This window comes from Asterias amurensis, chromosome 9, assembly GCF_032118995.1.
Source record: "Asterias amurensis chromosome 9, ASM3211899v1".
Lineage (NCBI taxonomy): Eukaryota > Metazoa > Echinodermata > Asteroidea > Forcipulatida > Asteriidae > Asterias > Asterias amurensis.
The window spans coordinates 17,403,648-17,426,868 of NC_092656.1; the positions used below are offsets into that span (position 1 = coordinate 17,403,648).

At 39.3% G+C, this 23,221-nt stretch overlaps 1 protein-coding gene across 2 annotated transcripts in view; it reads left to right on the plus strand.

Annotated features, from left to right (window-relative positions):
* LOC139941513 (peptidyl-glycine alpha-amidating monooxygenase B-like) overlaps positions 1–22,987 on the plus strand; it is a 53,896-nt gene extending 30,909 nt beyond the window's left edge. For both annotated transcript variants that reach the window (XM_071938047.1, XM_071938048.1), the window contains exons 10-19: positions 2,989–3,092; positions 5,559–5,683; positions 6,391–6,771; positions 8,143–8,269; positions 12,421–12,537; positions 12,935–13,233; positions 15,292–15,501; positions 17,369–17,496; positions 18,288–18,390; positions 18,801–22,987. In XM_071938047.1, the coding sequence (XP_071794148.1) occupies positions 2,989–3,092; positions 5,559–5,683; positions 6,391–6,771; positions 8,143–8,269; positions 12,421–12,537; positions 12,935–13,233; positions 15,292–15,501; positions 17,369–17,496; positions 18,288–18,390; positions 18,801–19,216 (2,010 nt within the window). In that variant the 3' untranslated portion in view covers positions 19,217–22,987. The remainder of the gene's footprint in view (positions 1–2,988; positions 3,093–5,558; positions 5,684–6,390; positions 6,772–8,142; positions 8,270–12,420; positions 12,538–12,934; positions 13,234–15,291; positions 15,502–17,368; positions 17,497–18,287; positions 18,391–18,800) is intronic.
* The last annotated feature ends 234 nt before the right edge of the window (positions 22,988–23,221 follow it).

Below are 23,221 nucleotides of genomic sequence, written 5' to 3' on the forward strand. Positions count from 1 at the left end.
TGCGATAACTATGAAAGGAAAAAACACACACAGTTGTGTGCTTTCAGATGCTTGATTTTGAAACCTCAAATTCTAAACTTGAGGTATCAAAATCAAATTCGTGGAAAATTACTTCTTACTCGAAAACTACGTAACTTCAGAGGGAGCCGTTTCTCACAATGTTTTATACTAACAACCTCTCCCCAATACTCGTTACCGAGTAAGGTTTTATGCCAATAATTATTTTGAGTAATTACCAATAGTGTCCACTGCCTTTAATGAATTCCCGTAAAAAAAACCTGAGTTTGCCATGAGACAAGGTTGATTTGGCTGTGCAGTATTGGTAGCATGATTTCATCGTAGCATAGAGGATTTGGGGTTTAATGAGAGGTAATGAAAGACTTTGAGGCTCTGAGCATGCGCGCACATGCTCAGTATTGCGTGTGAGGTCTGAGCATTGCGCACTACTGGCGAAAAACTGTTTAAAAGGCCTGCCCAAAAGTTTCCCATTATAGCAGTGGTCATGGTATCACATCTGCTCAGATGTTCACCAGGCCTGTTTATATAGAGAGGGCAACCACTGAAAAGTCAATGGATACTGACGGCTACCCTGCGAGATTTACACAGCACGGCAAATTTCTGAGGCCATGTTGAGGACATGTTCTTACCATGCATTCCTTACGCATGTTTGTATTTATAAGTTTAATTGATCTTAAGTTTGCATTGGGGATAAAGAATATTAATTTTGGTTTTTAACCCATATACATATCGGTGTACATGTACATGTATATTGGTAAAAACCCAAGTTAAAATTAATATTCTTTATCCCCGATGCAAATTTAACATCTATTAAATCGTTTGCAGTACCCGCTGCTAAACATAGGATTCAAACTGCCTCTAGCTACCGGGCAATCTCGGTGGTCTACTTTGTATGACCATGACACTGCTCTAGAATTGCAAAGGTCTTGGGTTTGAATCCCATCCAAGTAATATGCCTGTGATTTTTGTTACAGAAATCGGGTAAGTGCTGAGTATACAGTGCTAACGCACATCGGTGTATATGTGTAAAAACCCAAATTAATATTAAGAAGTTGACGTGGTAACCCAATTGGAACATTCTGTTTAGGATGAATATTGCAGCAGGGTAAAGGCTGAACCAATTTGTTGGCTCATTGTGCATTGGCACCGTGCATGCACATGTCATGTTCAAGTAACTCAAGTCAAAATGTTGATTATAACTAGCTCTTTTTAGACCTACCGCCTCGTCCAAAAGAATCTCTTTACACTGTGTGGGCATGTAACATTAACACCACAACAATGCAAAGCTTTAAATTTAATGAAAATGAAAATGAGCTAGTGGGTTATTGGGAATCTAACCTGCATCTTTCAGCATTTTAGAGCAGCCGTTGATTTCACAAAGAGTTAGGACTCGTCTTATCTCGAGTTAGGACGAGTAACTCTTCCTAACTTAGGATTAATCTTAAGGTCTGCATGTTACAGTGCAGGGCTGGGACTCGTCCTAAAGTCCTAAGATTAGTCTTAAGTTAGGAAGAGTTTTGTGAAATCGACGGCAGATGTCTTTAAAGGATGGCCATCAAGGTTGGCCAGTCATTAACAAGAGACTCGGGCTTGATTTCATGGCTCGGCTTACTGTAAGCAAAGAACCAATGCTTATGGAAGCAAGGAAGTCTGTGCTTATGTCAGCATATTGCCCAGGTTTGTAAGGAATGTATAGTTGTGGCATTCTTTGCTTACACAGCTAGCGCAGAAATTAGGCGCTTACCCTGTAAGCTGATAATGTTGATTCATAAGCGCAGAATTGGGCAGCAAGCAGAGCTCAAATTCAGTAATCAACAACAGATATGATATTCTTTCAATACATAATGCATCGTTGAAGGGTAAATCTAGAAATTTAATGACATTTTTGTGTGACTCATGTTTATGAAAACAAGACCATGTTGTAATGAATTTAATAGTAACACCTCCAGAAGACATCTTGGTTGACTGCTCATTGTTATCTATACCGGCAGTACTCACAGATTGCCAATTTTTACAAAACGGGACAATTGTTTCCTTTGTTGAACAAACTTTAAAAACAAGTCTTTGAAAACTGAACAGTAGAAGGAGCCTCTTTGGGCATCAATGTAGGGGCATGGCAAATGAAATTAGTATCAAGAGTGTAGGAGATTGCTCCAGGCTTGCCAACATGTACATGTTGTAAGTGTGCTCAATGCCCCTGTTGTGACATGTATCAATCAATATTTGGTGCTGTCCACCCCTAGACCATGTAGACTATACATAGTTCCTTCTATTGGTTGACATTTCACTGTTGAAATAATTTCCATATTGTTAACACATCAAGTTTTACAGACACTCTTTGATTTTTTTTTCTTACCTCACTAAAAAAAACCAACCCTGTTATTTGTTGATAGGGAAGTACAGCTGTATTTGTAAAAACAAATTTCTCTATCACTTGCCCCCATGTAGTACTTTTTTCCAATCTTCACTTTTTGAACTGATACCTCAATGCAATTCCACAAGTCAAATTGTAAGTGTACAGAAAACTTACAACCTTTTTTATTTTTGGGGTTGAACAAAGAATTGACTAGAGTGGGATTTGAACTAACGACCTCCGGATTAACGTGCGAGCCCTTTTTCAACTGAGCTCAGTCTCCCTATTTTGTCACTATCTTTGTTCGGGGGTGCCAGTCAGAAGCCATACAACCGTTAACTGCCGTGTAGCCAGGGATCACACCCAAATTATGATACAACCTGGGAAACGGCAGCGAGGGGATCAACTTTTTGTTTCAAATATCAATATGACCCACAAGTGAAACTGGGTAAATTTTTAAATGATTTTTGGGGTTGAACAAAGAATTGGCTATTTTTTTTTCAAAGAGAGTTAACACTTTTAGACACTTTGCAAGTAAGATGCTGCAAAATGATTGCTTTACAATATTGGTAACGCCCTAATTAAAAAAATGAGTTTTGTTTCTGTTTGCTTTACAGGCATTTTATCCGATGGAACAAACCTTCGAGATTCGACAGGGTGATTATTTGGCAGCACGATGTACGTACAACTCCTTAACAAGACACACAGCAACACATGCTGGGTAAGACTTTGGTTAAACTTAGGACCTCCTTAACAAGACACACAGCAACACATGCTGGGTAAGACTTTGGTTAAACTTAGGACCTCCTTAACAAGACACACAGCAACACATGCTGGGTAAGACTTTGGTTAAACTTAGGACCTCCTTAACAAGACACACAGCAACACATGCTGGGTAAGACTTTGGTTAAACTTAGGACCTCCTTAACAAGACACACAGCAACACATGCTGGGTAAGACTTTGGTTAAACTTAGGACCTCCTTAACAAGACACACAGCAACACAAGCTGGGTAAGACTTTGGTTAAACTTAGGACCTCCTTAACAAGACACACAGCAACACATGCTGGGTAAGACTTTGGTTAAACTTAGGACCTCCTTAACAAGACACACAGCAACACATGCTGGGTAAGACTTTGGTTAAACTTAGGACCTCCTTAACAAGACACACAGCAACACATGCTGGGTAAGACTGGTTAAACTTAGGACCTCCTTAACAAGACACACAACAACACATGCTGGGTAAGACTTTGGTTAAACTTAGGACCTCCTTAACAAGACACACAGCAACACATGCTGGGTAAGACTTTGGTTAAACTTAGGACCTCCTTAACAAGACACACAGCAACACATGCTGGGTAAGACTTTGGTTAAACTTAGGACCTCCTTAACAAGACACACAGCAACACATGCTGGGTAAGACTTTGGTTAAACTTAGGACCTCCTTAACAAGACACACAGCAACACATGCTGGGTAAGACTTTGGTTAAACTTAGGACCTCCTTAACAAGACACACAGCAACACATGCTGGGTAAGACTTTGGTTAAACTTAGGACCTCCTTAACAAGACACACAACAACACATGCTGGGTAAGAGTTTGGTTAAACTTGGGACCTCCTTAACAAGACACACAGCAACACATGCTGGGTAAGAGTTTGGTTAAACTTAGGACCTCCTTTACAAGACACAACAACAAATGCTGGGTAAGAGTTTGGTTGAACTTAGGACCTCCTTAACAAGACACACAGCAACACATGCTGGGTAAGAGTTTGGTTAAACTTAGGACCTCCTTAACAAGACACACAGCAACACATGCTGGGTAAGAGTTTGGTTAAACTTAGGACCTCCTTAACAAGACACACAACAACACATGCTGGGTAAGATTTGGTTAAACTTAGGACCTCCTTTACAAGACACAACAACACATGCTGGGTAAGATTTGGTTAAACTTAGGACCTCCTTTACAAGACACAACAACACGTGCTGGGTAAGAGTTTGGTTAAACTTAGGACCTCCTTAACAAGACACACAACAACACATGCTGGGTAAGAGTTTGGTTAAACTTAGGACCTCCTTAACAAGACACATAGCAACACATGCTGGGTAAGAGTTTGGTTAAACTTAGGACCTCCTTAACAAGACACAACAAAACATGCTGGGTAAGAGTTTGGTTAAACTTAGGACCTCCTTAACAAGACACAACAACACGTGCTTGGTAAGATTTGGTTAAACTTAGGACCTCCTTTACAAGACACAACAACAAATGCTGGGTAAGAGTTTGGTTGAACTTGGGAACTCCTTTACAAGACACAACAACAAGTGCTGGGTAAGAGTTTGGTTAAACTTAGAACCATAAATAAGCGCATGAAGCACCTAATTCTATAGTGATTCTTCCATGTCTACCCAAAACTGTACAAATATTGGATACACATGTGGCAAAACGAAATCAGGATTTTTCCAAAACCAGATTTGACAAAGTGATTGTATTCTGCCACAACGCACTCACCAAAATTATTCAACATTTGTTTGATACAATTTACACAAAGTTCCTCGTCATTTGACATACTGTTACAATAAACACAAAATAGATATGAGAACTCATTCACCTGACACTCTGATTAGTCTTTAAACCCTTTCTAAACAACATGGATCACTCCATATGGACACCAAGCAAGTGATACAAACTTGCTTTGTTTTGAAAAACAGGTGGTGAACAATTTGTTTACAACGCTTACAAAATGGCTTTAATGACCGCAAATGTCCAATGCTTTTTGACAGGCCTACCCAATATTAAATTTTGGAGAGTGGCAGTAACCACTGCATGGACTACATGTGAAGTGTGTCAATAATTACCCATCAATTAGAACATGTAATCTTTGAGATTAAACACCACTTACTGGATTGAGGTATTGTCTGTTCTGCTATTTATGTTTGGGGTTGAACTTGTTTCTGAGTGCATGTTGTACGAGCCTGAAATATACCACAACACCCCTTGCAATTGCCCATGGAATGTCTTATGCTTTTGTTGTAGTTTGCATTGGTGCCCTTTGACATGAAAGTGCCCCACCATGGGTGAGTTAGCTGTGCCCTGTAAAGAACACAGTTAAATGCTGTCCATTTTTTCTGGGTTTGCTTCTTTAAGAAATAAATGTCAAGTTGGATTCTTGTTTTTTTTAATATGTTTCAGTGCAACAGCCAATGATGAGATGTGTAATTTCTACATGATGTATTACACGGACGCCATTAATGGTGAATCTTATAAGATGTGTTGGGATGGTGGCAGTCAACAAATCTTTAGGAATATCCCATTTGGTAAGATGAGTGTTTTCATTGTAACCAACCTGGGCATGCATCTTTTCCTCGGATCAGCTGATTTCCCTCTTTTTTGTTTTACCATTAAAAATTGAAAAATACTATACAGAATCATTGATATTTTGTAATTTCCCCTTTTTGGTGAAGTTACAGTTGCATGCCTGTTCACCGGTTCATCTTAGTATCTATTCCTGAATTCACGCAAGCCCTCTCTTATTGTATTTGGATCATTCATTCAGACTGTTCTAATAGCTAACCTAATGCCTGCCCGTGTTAAGTTTTGACCTGCACTACTTGGCTAGACTAGAGTGACCCTTAGAGGCACTGGACACTTTTGATAATTGCTCAAAATAATTGTTAGCATAAAAACTTACTTGTTAGCAATCAATGTAGAGATGTTGACAGTATAAAACATTGTGAGCAACTGCTCCTTCTGAAGTAAATTTGATTTTGAGACCTCAGAATTTGATTTTGAGGTCTTGATCTGAAAGCACACTTCAGGTGACAAGGGTGTTTTTCTTCCATTATTATCTCGCAACTTCCATGTCCAATTGAGTTCAAATTTTCACTGGTTGGTTATTTTATGCATATGTTGAGATACACCAAGTGAGAAGACTGGTCTATGGCAATTACTGAAGGTTGTCCAGTGTCATTAAGCTTCTTACACACCTTATAGTAAGAATGTATGCAACTATCTGACCCCACAGGTTCCGACACAATTCCCCTTCATCCTCCATCGCTCCACCGGCAGGAAGTCCCCGAGGGAGGTGTACCTTACGATCATGTACCCCAAGAATCTTACGGCTACAACAACAATGAAGAGTCCAACTACAATCCTAACTGGAATGCAGACGACCCAAATGAGGACACCTATAAGAACTTTTTAGACAAGTGGAGCCGCATCACTCAGCCGTATTTCACCCAAGGTGAAAATGAAGAAAAAGTGGATGGAGCAGATGAGATGGTTGAAGATGTAGGAATGGAAGTGAATACTGTGAAACCTGAGATGGGGCAGACGGCAGTGGGTGCAGAGTGGTCCACAGAGAGGACTAAGACAGAGCAAGGTGCTACTGATGAGGGAAAGGATGGTGAGTCAATTGTGCCTGTTGAATCAGAATGAAATATTAAGCTCAATCCTTAACCCTTTATATACATGTAACCCTCACACAACCCTAAACTGCAGTAATTGTTTCTCCTCAAAGGAGAAGTGTCGAGCGTAGCGATTAAAAGCACCGAATTCAAACTCTGGTGTTTCTGGTCAGCAGAGTGTGTTTTTGAGTCCCCCAGTCCTTAAGCAAGACACTAAACCATTGCTTCTTCCTTCGAATAGGGCGTTAAGCCATTGGTCCCATGTGTTGTGTAACGCATGGAAAAGAACCCAGTGCACTTATCGAGCCCCAGTGTTCGTGGCTGTGGCTGCTGAATGCGCTGTGGCACCTTGTAAACCCTTACTAAGGGCTACATAAATTGGGCTCAGAATTCACAACATAAATACCTTTCTTTCTGTATAAATGTATTTAATACATGTACTTGCACCTAGTAGAAACACTTTGAAAGTGGATTTGAATCGATTCCTCAAACCGCCTGATAAGTTTGGCAAGCTGGCGAGTTTTACAAATGAAAAATAGCGCGCAATACTGATATTGCAATAGTCTAAAAGTAACCCAAGGTCCCCAATATAATTTTTATTTTGTATTCCACCTTCCATCAGAAGTCCTATCCTCAACATCACATGTACACAACACACAACAAATAGTTTTTCTGTTTATTGTCCAGACCGAATGTTACAAAGAACACATTTCATGCACACTGAACACAGTAATGGCGACTGTACTTCATGTACTTGCTTTCACAGTAGACTTGCAGGTTTTTTTTACACAAGGGATAGCATGATTTGAAAGGATACCTCAGAGAGTTTTAGATAAAGACGTTTTCTGTTGGGAAAAGAGGCATTAGTTTTATTCCCAATGGTTTGTTGTGAATATTTATAAATTGTTTTTTTTAATAGTTTATTTCTTTCAAGTGACATTATAGTTGAGCAAACTTATTTGCACAACTTTACATGTACATGTAAAAAAGAAAATCATTGACACAAACATTGTTTCCTAAGTTTATTTGATCTGTCTTATGTTTTTGATTGCAAAGCTTCAATATGATAAATGAAACAGAACAACTGTGCAAATCATTTTCAAGGTAATTTCATCCTCTACAAAATAAACCAAACTGGTTATGTACACAAAAATAATCACAACTAAAGTTATCTAAGTATTTCTAGTTACAGTTAAAAATCTTGTGACTTTCTGTCCTGGATTCAAGGATAACATGACTCATGCTTGTGCGCATGAGTGCTAAAAGGTTAAAAGTGTCGGTATTTTCAGCTTGAAAAAAGTCTTAGTGTTAGATTCCAAATGTTGACACTAACAGTGTCGTGTATTATTATGATTGTTATCACTCATTAGATCTGCGGAAGATGGAGGGATGGCCAATCACTCAAGGTATAACACTAGGACAGGTTGCTGGAGTAGCAGTTGATTCAACAGGAGATGTGCACATATTCCATAGAGTAGAGACAGTGTGGGGTGCAGGGTGAGTACTCACATAATAGACATAGTATACAAGCATTGGTCTGCAGTTGATTCAACAGGAGATGTGCACATATTCCATAGAGTGGAGACAGTGTGGGGTGCAGGGTGAGTACTCACATAATAGACATAGTATACAAGCATTGGTCTGCAGTTGATTCAACAGGAGATGTGCACATATTCCATAGAGTGGAGACAGTGTGGGGTGCAGGGTGAGTACTCACATAATAGACATAGTATACAAGCATTGGTCTGCAGTTGATTCAACAGGAGATGTGCACATATTCCATAGAGTGGAGACAGTGTGGGGTGTAGGGTGAGTACTCACATAATAGACATAGTATACAAGCATTGGTCTGCAGTTGATTCAACAGGAGATGTGCACATATTCCATAGAGTGGAGAGAGTGTGGGGTGCAGGGTGAGTACTCACATAATAGACATAGTATACAAGCATTGGTCTGCAGTTGATTCAACAGGAGATGTGCACATATTCCATAGAGTGGAGAGAGTGTGGGGTGCAGGGTGAGTACTCACATAATAGACATAGTATACAAGCATTGGTCTGCAGTTGATTCAACAGGAGATGTGCACATATTCCATAGAGTGGAGACAGTGTGGGGTGCAGGGTGAGTACTCACATAATAGACATAGTATACAAGCATTGGTCTGCAGTTGATTCAACAGGAGATGTGCACATATTCCATAGAGTAGAGACAGTGTGGGGTGCAGGGTGAGTACTCACATAATAGACATAGTATACAAGCATTGGTCTGCAGTTGATTCAACAGGAGATGTGCACATATTCCATAGAGTGGAGACAGTGTGGGGTGCAGGGTGAGTACTCACATAATAGACATAGTATACAAGCATTGGTCTGCAGTTGATTCAACAGGAGATGTGCACATATTCCATAGAGTGGAGAGAGTGTGGGGTGCAGGGTGAGTACTCACATAATAGACATAGTATACAAGCATTGGTCTGCAGTTGATTCAACAGGAGATGTGCACATATTCCATAGAGTGGAGAGAGTGTGGGGTGCAGGGTGAGTACTCACATAATAGACATAGTATACTGTACAAGCATTGGTCTGCAGTTGATTCAACAGGAGATGTGCATAATAATATAGGTATTTATATAGCGCCTTTAACAAAGATCAAAGCGCTGAACAGTGAATAAAACAAGAACAAAGCGAGAAAGGAGAGAAAAACAGAACAACAAAAGGATTAATGACGAGGTTGATTGAAGAAGTAGGGTTTTGAGTTTTGTTTTGAAAATGGCAGTTGAAGACGATTCCCTGATGAGTTTGGGTAATTTTTTCCATTGCTTCGGCCCAGCCAGAGAAAAAGACTTGGAGCCGGCAGATCGAGAAGGCCTTTGCTCACAGAGAAGGGATTTATCAGAGGAGGAGCGCAGACCTTCTCTGGCGAACTGACCTGAGTTCGGACAGAAGATTGGAAGCACTAGCAGAGCGAGGAGCCAGGTATATGAGACGAGCAGCTCGGTTTTGGAGGTTCTGAAGTCTGTTTTGTTCACCCTTGGTAATACCGTAGAGAGTTGCATTGCCGTAGTCCAGGCGAGAGGTTATGAGGGAACGTACTGCATGGTGGCAGGTATCCTGGTCAAGAAATCTGCGGATGCGACGAAGATTGCGAAGGTGGAAATTAATAGATTTACAAACAGCAGTGATGTGATTAGACATGGACATGGATGGATCTAACATGATGCCCAATTTCTGATAGACCTGGATGGCTTAATGGAAGAGTTGCCGATGGGGAGGATAACGTCGGACAGAGAAGTGTTGGCATGGGGGGATGCTGCGATGAAGAACTCTGTCTTTTCATCATTGATCTTTAGCTTGTTTGCTAACATCCATCCCTTAATGTCTGAAATGCAGGAGCAGAGTTTAGCTATGGCTAGGTCAGAGCTGCCTGGGGTGGAAGGGTCAAAGGCTGTATAGAGTTGTGTGTCATCTGCATACATGTGGTAACACAAGTGATGACGATCAATGATGTTGGAAACAGGTTTTTGTGTAAAAAGTGAATAAGGGCGGGCCCACCACGGAGCCCTGAGGAACCCCGAAATCAACTCTGTTCTCTTCAGTGTTTCTTGTCATGTTCGGTCATGATGTCGTTTTTGACACGCATTAAAGCAGTCTCCGTGCTATGCTTGTACCTGTATGCTGACTGAAACGGTTGGTTAAGAGAGTTAGACTCAACATGGTCATTCAGGCGACAAGAAACAACCTTTTCAATAAGTTTGGATAAGAAAGCAATGTTGGAAACCGGTCTAAAGTTGTTTAAATTGTTGTGATTTAGTTTAGCTTTCTTAAGAACTGGTGTGACAATGGCTCGGCATAATGAGCTGGGAAAGATACCCGTTTGAAAAGAAGTGTTGACAATATGAGTGATGTACGGAGCCAGTATGTGAACTTGGTCCTTGAGCAACCATGTGGGAAATGTATCAAGAGTACATGTACAAGACTTGTTGGGTGAACCAACCATAACTTAAGTGATTTCTTCTTGATCAAATCAGCAGGAGTAAATTCAGATAAAGCACAGTTAATGGTAACATTATGAGAATCAAAGTCGTGAACATTAGAAGTGGAGTCACCTGTGGATATTACATCAAGCTCATTCCTAATCTTCAGAATTTTACCCCTGAAGAAATTAGCAAACTTATCACTTAATGATTTACCAGATTCCCCAACAGGAAGTTTGTTATACTTTGAGTTCAGAAGATTATGGATAGTTTTGAAAACATCTTTCACATTACCAGTGGGTAAAAAGAGACCTTAGCACTATCAATAAGTTGTTTGAGCTCTGATAATTGCTCTACATAATTGCTCTTGTTATAGACATGGTATACAAGCATGGTCTGCATAATGGGAAGGATGGAATAGTACAGTGTGGGTACTGTAATGCAGAGTATTAAGAGAAGAAACTGTACTTGGTTTACGGATGAGACAATGTACATGTATGGGTCTTACATGTATCTTATTTTACTATAAGGTGACTTATCAATACAGTTGTACAGACAGAGGTGCATGACCTAGCTTGTAGCGATTTGAGAGGCGAGTCACTTGCACCATGGAGGAAGGAAGAGAAGCAGATCGAACGACCCGCAAAACCGCAGAGTAACAAAAGAATACTCTGACAATGCCCCTCTCTGGCCAGTGGAAAAAGATAGACCTCCAGCTGGACAGCCGATTAACGAGCGGGATTAAATCTCTTTGTACAGAACGTGTGGTACTGCCAGTCTGCACTCTTGCCTGCTTGTAAAGTTGAATCATTGGAGACAAGAATTGTGAATATACACGTTTTCATTTACCGTTTGTGGTGTTTCACGGAAACATCATGGCATATTTTTACATTTTTTGTGACTTTCCGGTCACAAGCGGTGGTTCAAATTTTGGGTATTACCACACGAGGGTGGTAGGTATTCAATTGTGTGTTTCGGCTTGGTGGGCACAAGTGTACACAATTTTTATCAGGTCTCAAAAAAGTTGTTATTTCTGTATTATATCCATACGACATACGACACCATAGTTGAGTGAAGAACCAAGTGCGCACGCGCAAACTCACATACGCCAGGTCGCCCATTGTCTGTATAAGGTATGCGGGTGATTACAAGGTGTCGTTAAGCGACCGCGGTACCGCAGGTTCGACTTTTGAAGTCCCTTCGTTCGAGCTCCTTCTCTTCCTTCCTCAATGCTTGCACTGAGGTGTAAGGGAAAGTCAAAGAAGAAGTTGGGCCCTGAGTGAAAGTTGGGGCGATGTTTTATAAGATATTGGTGGCAGGGGGAACTCTTGATTTGGTAGAAATGATGTCACACAGAAATAGCGTAAGATTAGTGACATCATTTCTAATACCATGGTTAGATGATGTTGTGGTTAACATTGAGAGTAATGGTCAGTACTGGGGACCTTTAGGTCATAGATTAGGAAAGTGTGTGGTGTGTTTTATAGTGAGAAATGGGAGTGAGCCTTGAAAAGACATGGGATATTGGCCACCTGTTGAGATGTACACTATACAACTATGAGGAATTATTGCATAGTCTGCCTTACAGTACCATCAAGTTTACGGGCATGATTACTTTTTGGCAAACCCTTGCATTTGTGCCAATATATATACATTATTTTGTGTGTGTGTGCAGGAGTTTCAGTGTTGACAACCATTACCTGCATTCAGAACAAGGTGCCATCAAAAACAACACAGTACTAGTAATTGACAAGGAAACAGGACTGGTTAAACAGCAGTGGGGAGCTAACATGTAAGTATCAGTTTATTTGTTTGTATTTGTATCATTCCTAGCCCTATATATGACTCTTCCTCTGTGCTGTACACAGATACAGAGTCCTAAAATTAAGGCCCGTTTCTTGGGCGGAAAATTTTCAAAGCTTCATAACTAAAATTTTACCTGCAAGAAGCCACTAATTTCAACTGATTCACATTCAAGGGCAGCATACACTTTTCTGCGGTGGGTTTTGGTCGTCACATAGTCATCAACAATTCTGTACCTTCTTTCTACATGTATACCTGTTAAGAAAGTGTTAGGCCGCCAGGGCTATATCATCACTAAACAAAATACAACAAGTTTTTTTTCTTATCTTGAGCTCACAGTAGTCAGTTCCTGTCTTAACATTAATCTTGTGTGTGTTTACTTGCAGGTTTTTCATGCCTCATGGTCTATCCATTGACCATGAGAGTAATGTTTGGCTCACAGATGTTGCTCTCCACCAGGCTTTCAAGTTTCCTGCTGGGGGTAGTGGAGAGCCACTACTCACTCTAGGAACAGAATTTCAGCCAGGCAGTGGAACTGACCACTTCTGTAAACCAACGGATGTTGCAGTTGATCCAGCCTCAGGGAATATTTATGTCGCTGATGGCTATTGTAACAGCAGGATCGTCATGTTTTCTCCTACTGGAGACTACATTAAGGAATGGGGGAAAGCATCATCCTATATTGGTAATGTTTTTTATTTACTTCCCCTTCACTAATTTAACAACTCACATTGCATTGACCGAATGAACCAGTAGTCTGGTTTTACATGTTGCATATATCGACATATTATAAGTCATAAAACTAATCAGACAACTCTATTCTGATTGCTGTTGTAAATGGCAATGACTCTTTATGCGAATTATTGATAAGTTTTGTGACCTTGGTTAACTGTAGTCAGGAGTCTTTGATACCACAGCTGTGATGCTCACCATATCCTAACCAATCATACCTGGGGTGTGTTCCACTCGCACAAACGACTCGCAACTGTTCGCGCAAACGTTTTTTATCTTTTGAATGATTGGTGCGTATATGTGATGTAAATATTAACTTTGTTATTCCAAACCTGCATTATCATCCACTGAAAATACAATGTAATAATACCGTATGCTTGTCCGCCATTAAAAAAACCACTCGCCAACACCTCAGAAGTATGTTCGCCTAAAGTTGCCAACGGTGGCGGCGAACAACTCGTTCCACTTGAAATTGTTGGCGAACGTGCGCAAGTGTTGGCAACGTTTGCGCGAGTGGAACGTACCCCAGGTTATGTGTAATGTGTACCCTAAATTTAGGCTTATAAGTAACCCAGTGTATAAACAACAATGCCCTCAAAAATAAGGTTTAGGTGTCAGCGTATAAGCCGCCAGGCATATAAACCACAGTCACGAGCGCACAAAGACAGGGGCAGTGCGTATTTGCGGTCATTTGTGGCCACGTGCAGTGATTGGCAGTCGGCACATCAGTCATTGTGCGTCGCCACAATGTGCGAGTTGCGTTGCAATAAAGTCAAAATGTATTAAAGTTGACACCATAGATCGTTTTTGTAATGGTCTAAAATAATAGGATGGTCTGCACCAAGTGGGCAACCCGACTATATTTTTTTTGCACCTATCTCATATCTCATACTCATGATCATGCTTTGCGATCAACCCCACTATAACGTGAGACATTACAGATTATACCATGGGTCCAAGGATGACAATTATTTCAAATTCGCCATTAAGAAAAGTCGCTGGAATAACATCATTTTGACGTTCAAAGTGTTCATAAATATGGAGGAAAAAAAAATCTTGTTGAACAGATGGATTTCCTTGTAACGACGGACAAGGTTGGTGGAGTTGTCCACGCAGAATAAGTTATATTTTTTTAAAGCACTTTCCGAGTGAGTTTGGCGCGCCGGTGTATGATTTTTCCTGTCTGTTTTGTATTTGTTTTAAAAATATTTGAAAAACGGATCTTTCTTTAAAACAGTGTACACTGTTTTCTTTCCCTCAATATTAATATGTCTGAATGTAAGCCGCTCAACGCATAAACCACAGGAGTTAAAAAAAGGGCCAAAATCATTGTATAAACCGCGGTTTATAAGCAAAAAGTTACGGTACTCTTTAGTTTAGATGGAGAACTTTCAAATCAGTCTGTGCTGTTAATAACTGTGTAGTGTACTAGTATATTGTCACTAGGTTAACTCAGTATTAAGGTGGAATAAAGATATCTAATATTTAAAAACAAACCCAAAGAAGTACATGTGTGTTGGAAGACAAGCAGTCTCAAACAGTAAATGGCAATATACACACAGCAGGTGAAATGAAAATGATTCTTAAAATGTTAAAATTTGCCTGGCTCTATAGCGATAAGTGTGTACACTTAAAAGTGTTTTGAGTACATTTTGTCTAGTTTGAGCTGTTCTTCATTGTTATGTTATAAGTTACATGTATCACACAAGCGCGAGTGGAATACGGAAAAATATACATGTAGCGCTTCTGCGTCCCATATCCAACGAGGCCGAAGGCCGAGTTGGATATGGGACGCAGACGCGCTATATTTTCTGTGTTTCCACGAGCGCGCGTTTGATAACGTATTTATCTTCAAGCAAACTTGGCGCGTGACATAGAACACACTAGACGCATGGTAGTGATATTAGCCGTGCAATATAGGTTTTTATCACCACTCCATTCTGCCAATCTGATTGGAGGATTAGCGCGTACTTGAAGATAATAGTTAACATTGTATGTTTTATACATGTAGGAAGGGAGCTTGCAATCAACCCTGCACCAAGTACGTTCTCAGTACCACACAGCCTATCATTCATCCCAGATAGACGCCAAATATGTGTAGCCGACAGGGAAAATGGACGTATACAGTGTTTTCAAGCTGACACAGGGGAGTTCAAGAAGGAATACAAATTAAAGGAGTTTGGAGCTCAGGTGTTTGCCATCAACTACAGTCCATGGAAAGGTATTATTTGAGTCTTCTGGTGTTAATTCTAATAGTGTGTATTGGTGAGGGGTGTTTGACTTCAGTAAACAAACTTATCTTCTACCGGGTCAGTCATGATACTTTGTTCACACAGCTGACCGGTGAACTGACTGGCCAGAGTATTTATTGAAGGCCACTTACCTCTATCGTTGTATTCTGATAGAGAAAAATGTAGTTTACGCACCCAAAGCTTCCTGTAGAATTTAGCCTTGCTCAAGGCAATCGAATTATTCACTCCGAAAAAAAGACCGCCGTTGTATTAAACCCACCCGTATTCACTCTGCGTGCCATCGCACGACACGGTGCCCCCGTACACTATCCGCATGCGGAGGCCGTCAGGCCGACGGCCTTGTAGGGTCTGTGTTGAAGCCACTGACCTCATTACTATAATAAGCGAAGAGTTCCCACGGTCAGCTCATTACCATAATGCCCGCGAAAAACGAGACATGTTTACATCACACACGAACATGATAAAGTCAAAATGAATAATTCATTTGCCTCACATCCTGTGTTGTCTGATAGGTCTGATGAACGATATACATATTCATGAGCTGCATACTAGCATATCCGAGAGCCCCCCCAATTTTTTCCACTAGTGGAATTTTTTCAATACAACACATTAAACCCGGAAGATACAGACCCGACAAGGCTGTCGGCCTGACGGCCTCCGCATGCGGTTAGTGGTACGAGTGCGATGACTTGTGTGAACAGTATTCGTACGATCTGACAGTGTGTATACGGGTGGGTCATGTGGTGTGATCGCACACACCATGCACAGGGTATACGGGTGGGTTTACAGCGGCGTCTTTTCGGAGCGAATAATGCGACTGCCTTGAGCAAGGCTATGTAGAATTGTGAGGGGCGATGTGTTGATGGTAAAAGCATCTTTGAAATCATTGTGTGTAGCTTCAACAACTTGCAGTATCTGAAAACTTATGGAAGGTTCTAAACTTCTCTTTACTGGTAAAGGAATGTTTGTTGATATGGTAACTGTAGTTGAAAGGAAAGTGGTTGTTTTGTTCTTGAGGTGGACTTTTCATTAATAACATTTTGCAAACATTATATTCAAACCTTTTAATGACACTGCTCAAGAATTGCAAAGGTGTTTACGGGTAAAAACCTAAATAAATATTCTTATCCAAACTCAACGATGCAAACTCAACATGTAATAAATCGTTAGCAGTACCCACTGCTAAAACATAAGAATTGAACTGCCTCTAGCTACCGGGCAATCTCGATGGTCTAGTGACATTTTTTTAGAATTGCAAAGGTCTTGGGTTCGAATCCCACCTGAGGAATATGCCTGTGATTTTGTTCAAAATCTTGATGGATTAAACCAATTAATAATACCATATTCAGTGTACATGTACATGAAATAACAAACCTTTGAATTTTGGGCCTAATCTGTTATGTGTTTACTTGCTGAAAGTAGCTAAAAATAGCACAGTTTTCTGCATGTAAAAAGTAGCAAAAACTAGCAGAATTTTCGGCATGTAAAGTTGTCCTTAGTTATGGTTATTTATAACAACCAAAATTTGCATTTGTTAAGGATTTTCGATATAATTTTTAGGAAATATTTTACAGAAAAATTTGTTCCAGTGTGAACTTCATATTCAGTAAACCATTTTCAGGAAGATTTTTTAATCTTACCATATCTGTATAATATTCTTTTTGGTTTACCGATATACACATTTTGGCACTGTATACTCGGTACTTTCCCAAGTTCTGGGGAAAAAAATCACAGGTATATTTCACAGGCAAATCTGTCTTTAATGTTTTATGGAATTTGCTGAAATAGTTTTCTCAATAGCTATGTTGACTATTTGATTGTGTTATATGATGATAGGAGGTGTGTTGTATGCAATCAATGGGAGAGGAGCCATCAGGGGGAGTACGTCCAATCCAGTAGTACAAGGATTTACCATTGACTTTGATACCGGCAAGCTGTTACAGACGTGGAAACCTGCAAGTATGGTGAGTATATCAATGAAGCATGCTTAATCTACCTGTAGGTAGACTTGTGGACAAGTCGTTAAACGTCTGTTGCGGTGATAGCCTTCACACTTATTCCAAATCCAAATCTCCCCGCGATTCCCGTGGTATTCTTGCGAGACTGCTGGCCCTGCGAGACTACTGCTCTCACAAATGCGGTCAAAGTAGAAGTTGGCAACCAGCAGTTCACGCGAGAGCAGTGATTTCGCGAGAGCACCGCCACAACTCGACTATCTCACCACGGTAGACCATTAACGACTTGTCCACAAGTCTAACCTGTAGGTGATGCAGCATAAATGCAGCAAATCCATTCAGAAACATTCAGTAATTGGGTCTGAACCAGCAACTGAAGACAGCTGTAATGATGTATGCAAAGGAGTACCATTCAATGTAGTATGGTGATACATTGAATGACATCGCTATGGGTTTAGTCACACATTATACAATTGTTGTACGCGGAGACGAGGTCCATGGTGTTTTGTACACCCGAGGGGGAAAATGGAACCTAATACAATACAACTTCACAATTGTTGACCGAGATATAACAAATCTTTCTGGACCAGTCAAACACATTGACTGCCTACTGACTGGATTCATATTGTCTTAAAGAGAAATGAAACATGCATTGGTCCATGGAGGTATAGAATAAGATTGGTCTGAGAATTGTCCTAGTAAGTTTTAGGACCATTCTAATTTGAGACTTGATTGCATTGCATATGGAGTCTAACATTAATATTCAAAGCATTTGTCTCTCTTTGTTGTTATTGTTTCAGGAGTTTGGGCGGCCCCATGATGTTGTTGCATCGACTGATTTTAGAAATGTGTACGTTGTTGAAATTGGACCCAACAAAGTGTGGAAGTTTGAAAGAACTCTTGGTATGTACCAAATGTTGTGTTTAGTTTCAGAGATCAATTATTTATTTATCGATTTTGCATTGTACACTTAGTATTGTGAATATCACTTTTCCTCAATTGTTTGCAAAGTATCGTACAAAACAAGTAGTACTGTGAGAGGGCGGGGGGGGGGGGGGGGGGTGGGGGATGGAGATTCTGACAAACTTAAAATTTGTATAAAGAAAAATTAAACCACACAGTTAAAGGGAGAAAATGAACTTCCCTGTTTCAGATATATATACAGCACCTTCCTCAAAACATGCTTCAATGCTAATCATGACCATGTAATTTTATTGTGAACCAAATTCCCTTAATCTTTGACTTTTTATTTGGTGATGTATTTGAATTGAGTATTTGAATTGAAACGATCAAACTTATGTACCAATCCATAGGACCTGAGCCAACTACATCAAACTTGTTGGAGAACGGTCACAGCAGCCAGTCATTGAAACAGAACTTCTCAGAGCACATACCTAATGCAGCCACAGATGCCAGCCTTACAACTACAGCCATCATTGTAGCAGTACTGGCGGTTCCAATCTTCCTGATGCTACTGGTTGCTATTGCAGTCCGCTTAAGGGCACAGGGGCGGATGAAATTCTTCAAAGGAGGTGACTCAGGGACGGCAATTCGCTCGGGATATCGAGCGACTGACAAGTTCAGTTTTGGAAATTTTTTCAATAGGAGAAAGGGTTTCAACCAGGTGAGCACGGAAGATTCAGATCACGATGGGGGAATGGGTTGGAGTGACGATTCTGACGTTGAGGAGTACAGCATTATGAATTCAAAGAGAACGCAAAATTTATGAGAGGGAAGGTGATATGTTTGTAGAATGATTTGTTAGAAACTCTTTTTTTGTCTTTGTTAACCTTTCTTTTTTAAATCCTTGTGGGTCTCTTCACACTAATGCATACATAGGGCACATTTTATATCATTACGTGATGATGATATAAGCCATGCAGGATTGTGCTTATACTAACACAATGTTTTGTTTATTTAAGATTAGAGATGATCGTTAAATACCCCAGGTCAGTATACAGAAAAGTTTCCACGCTTAACCTGTTGTGATATTTTTCCTGTACTTACGTGCATTCTTGTGTTTGCTCAATGGAATGTCTGGTTGGATATTCATGTCAGCTTTCCATCAGTGTCCATCTTGTATAGTTGATGTTTGGTGTCTTGTAATCAGACATGACATGCTTACTGACATGCTTACTGTGTAGCCCTTAGATGGATAGCACTGTTGGGCAAGGTAAATGGGTTACTGCTACCTGTAGGCAGACACAACATCATCACCAATCTAAGTTTAGACCTTCTTTGTTGGCAACAGTTATAGACCTTTTATATGCACATGACGTCATTTCAGTAGGGCGCTCTCACCCAGAGGTCAAACGGAGGTTGTTCATTGGCCAATCCTGTGCACCATGCGTACGAATCTGTGCGTTTTGACTGTTTCGGCACCGTTTTTACTTCTAAGATGGCGACTGGATGACGTTAATGCATAAGGTCTATTGAGCTACATGTACAAAACAATGAAGTACAAACATATGTTTACCAGTGATGGCTTTATGAAATGGTAAAGAGTGTACGTCATTTGTTTTTGAAGAGTAGTCAATCCAATCATTCAGCAAGATCACAAGACAATATCCTAAAATTACAAAGGTTGTTTAGTGTATTAGGAAAGAATTTTTCTATTATGTAGGTTTTTTTTCTGGCTTAGTGTGACTTTTAACAACTACATACTCAGTTATTTTCTTAAGTTTATTCATGTTTTTGTTTTAAGTTGAATTATCACATAGTTTTACTAATTTACTTAAAATGTTACTAGCTGAGGTTAAAATGGACACCATTTGTGTACATTAAAGAAAGCATCACTTTACAGGCAACTTAAAGCAGCTCAAAATTTGTTGATTATAACAAATGTTTTTTTTTAAGTAGAAATTCGCCGTTTATTTTATAAATATTAAAAGCGTGTAACCCCATCTCAATGCAAGAAATTACACATTTCGTTCACTTTTAATATAATTATTGAAACATCAACTCAACTTACTTTTTTCTTCTGGCAAACAACTCTTACTGTTCCTTTTACTGAATACATGTTTCCGATTTGCTAGAAGGGGATGATAATTTTGGTATTTGGGTTGGCCGAGTGGTGTCTTTACATTGCATCTTTGTTGACTCTAGTTCGAATCCTGCTAAGGACCAGAGCCTGTGCATGTGGATTGGGTTTTTCAGTCCCTTTTTTATAAGGGGATGGTATATTTGGCATTGGGGTTGGCTTAGTGGTGTCTTCTCTTCATTCAATTCACCTCTGTGGACTCTTGTTCGAATCCCGCTCTGGATAGAGTCATGCATGTATTGGGTTTCCCAAAATTTTTCTCTTATGTTTTCTAGAAAGGTATTTTCAGACCTATGTGTTTTACAGTGCAAAGCACATTAGAGGGTTTCTTTATTATTTATAATACCAGAATGAAAAAATCGACATAAATGTAAAGGAACTCTTAAATAAAGGACTGGTGGAGACTTAAGCTCCCCTCCCATTTCTAATCACCCCCTCCCCCATTAAAATAATAAACTATTGATAATAATAATTTTAGAAATAGTTATAAATATATATTCTTGATGAGTTTAATTTGGGAACCGATGCATCGAAGTGGATATAGGCTCTGGTCAGCCTCATAACACATTGTGTTGTTATCATCTCTGCATACATGTTTGTGCTTGGTGAAACATCTCATTTGCCTGATTTGTATTCAATACCCGAAGGCACAATTTACGGAAATTAAGTTCCACCATTTCTGTGCATCCATTGAATCTGCATGGTTCTTCTAATACAATATTGTTATGTACATGTACAGTGAAAATGTATGACATAGAAATGGTAGTCCAGCAACCATTATGGATAATATGTAAATGTGTATAACAGTTTTAGGGCAGTTATATCATGTTGTAAATATCCAGTCAGTGTGTTTAAACCTAAGATTATAGCAAGATACTTCAAGATTAAGCAATCGAGACAAACAAACTCAAAAATCTTCAAGTACTATTCATAAATTTAATTATTGTAGTTTTGTACATCAGTACTGTCTAACACTGAAAGATTAGCATTGGTATTCATATACTAATTAATTGTCAATACCAAAAATTGAATTGCTGATGATAGAATGATGTTCATTGGTTATACACAACAGATATTGTAACTATGTGTGTATGTTTTAATTATCTGGGAAGACATGAAATAAACAAGAAAGAGTTGTTGGTAAACTAGAACCAATAATACAGACTTCACCTTAGGATGGCTGATTAATTGTCATCTATCCAGCCTGCTGCGGAAAATCACTGCATTTGCATTATGGAATACACCCGCCCATAATTATGTAACGGCCCATTTCTTTAAATTTCACCACCATAACCACATCATAACACCCGCATTACATCATTATAACACTCTCACAATGTCTCTGTAGTTTTTGTAATGATATACAAACTACTCGCCTGTACATACTATTTCTGGAATGAAAGCTGTATAAAGAAGCTTCTTTAGATAATCTGCATCGACGATGACTTTATTTGCGTCAAACTTAAGTAACTTGCCAATTGCCACCATCGTGCTTTTTGTATCTCGAATATACATATACATGTACATAATCGCTTGATAACGGCGATATGGCAGAGAAACTTTGCTTATAGGAACACGTTGCCTTGGATCGGACGAGTTGGTCTATACAAATGCGTTTGTAACCAGTTGTTAAAAAATGCATATGGTTAGAAAGATGTTTTAAAAGTAGAATACAATGATCCACACAAGTTTGCCTCGAAATTGCGCGGTTTTCCTTTTACTTTGCGAAATAACACGGTCACCCATGTATATGGGAGTCACAAACTTGACTCCCATAAATGGCCGATCGTGTTAGTCGACGAGGTAAAAGGAAAACCACGCAATTTCGAGACATATTTGTGTAGATCATTGTATTATACTTTTACAACTTCTTGCTACCCATATGCATTTCAAAACAACGGTTACAAACGCTTTTTATAGACCAACTCGTCCGATCCAAGGCAACGTGTTCCTTTAAACTTAGTTGGTTAACCGAATATATAGACAACGAAGTGGGACGAATATCTTTACATATTTAGTTTGAACGAAAAAACATTGAAAACATGTACACTCAAAATCTTAAATGCACAAAATGACATACCCGTCGTCTTCTGTGTAAGTGTGCATGTTTTTCAGATCAATGAGTAAATTTACATGCAGTGTATACCTTGTATTAATTTTGTGCAGCTCGCTGATTGATTTATGTGTATTATTTGTGTGTGTCTTAGTAGAAGTCTAAATACTATAGATGTACTGTAGACTCTCTGTGCGAACCTACAGAGCCAAGATATTCACACTAAGTTATTTACTGAAATGTATTGTCATTTAATGTTTACTTTATACAAATAATATTTGTGGTATTTATTAGTTGAAATACCGTGTATTTTTGTAAAAAACATTTTCTTCACATTTTGTTTTTGTTTTTATTGTTTAATTCGCAATGGTAACGAGTAAAATGATTGGCTTTTGAGTCAAGCTTGTAAATACTAAGCACGGTGTGTATTCTTTTGTTGTTATTGTTTTGGGTCAGTGTGTACTTTTTTCCAGTAACTCATCAGATAGGGTCTATAACAAACATACAACCATGATATCAAACAATAAATCATTACTGAAAAAACTCTGACTAACAAAAACATGCCACTGATCTTTGAGATTTTCAATTTGTTTTTAGAAAAAAATTAATTAAAAGGACTCAAAAATAAATCCTGTATGCAT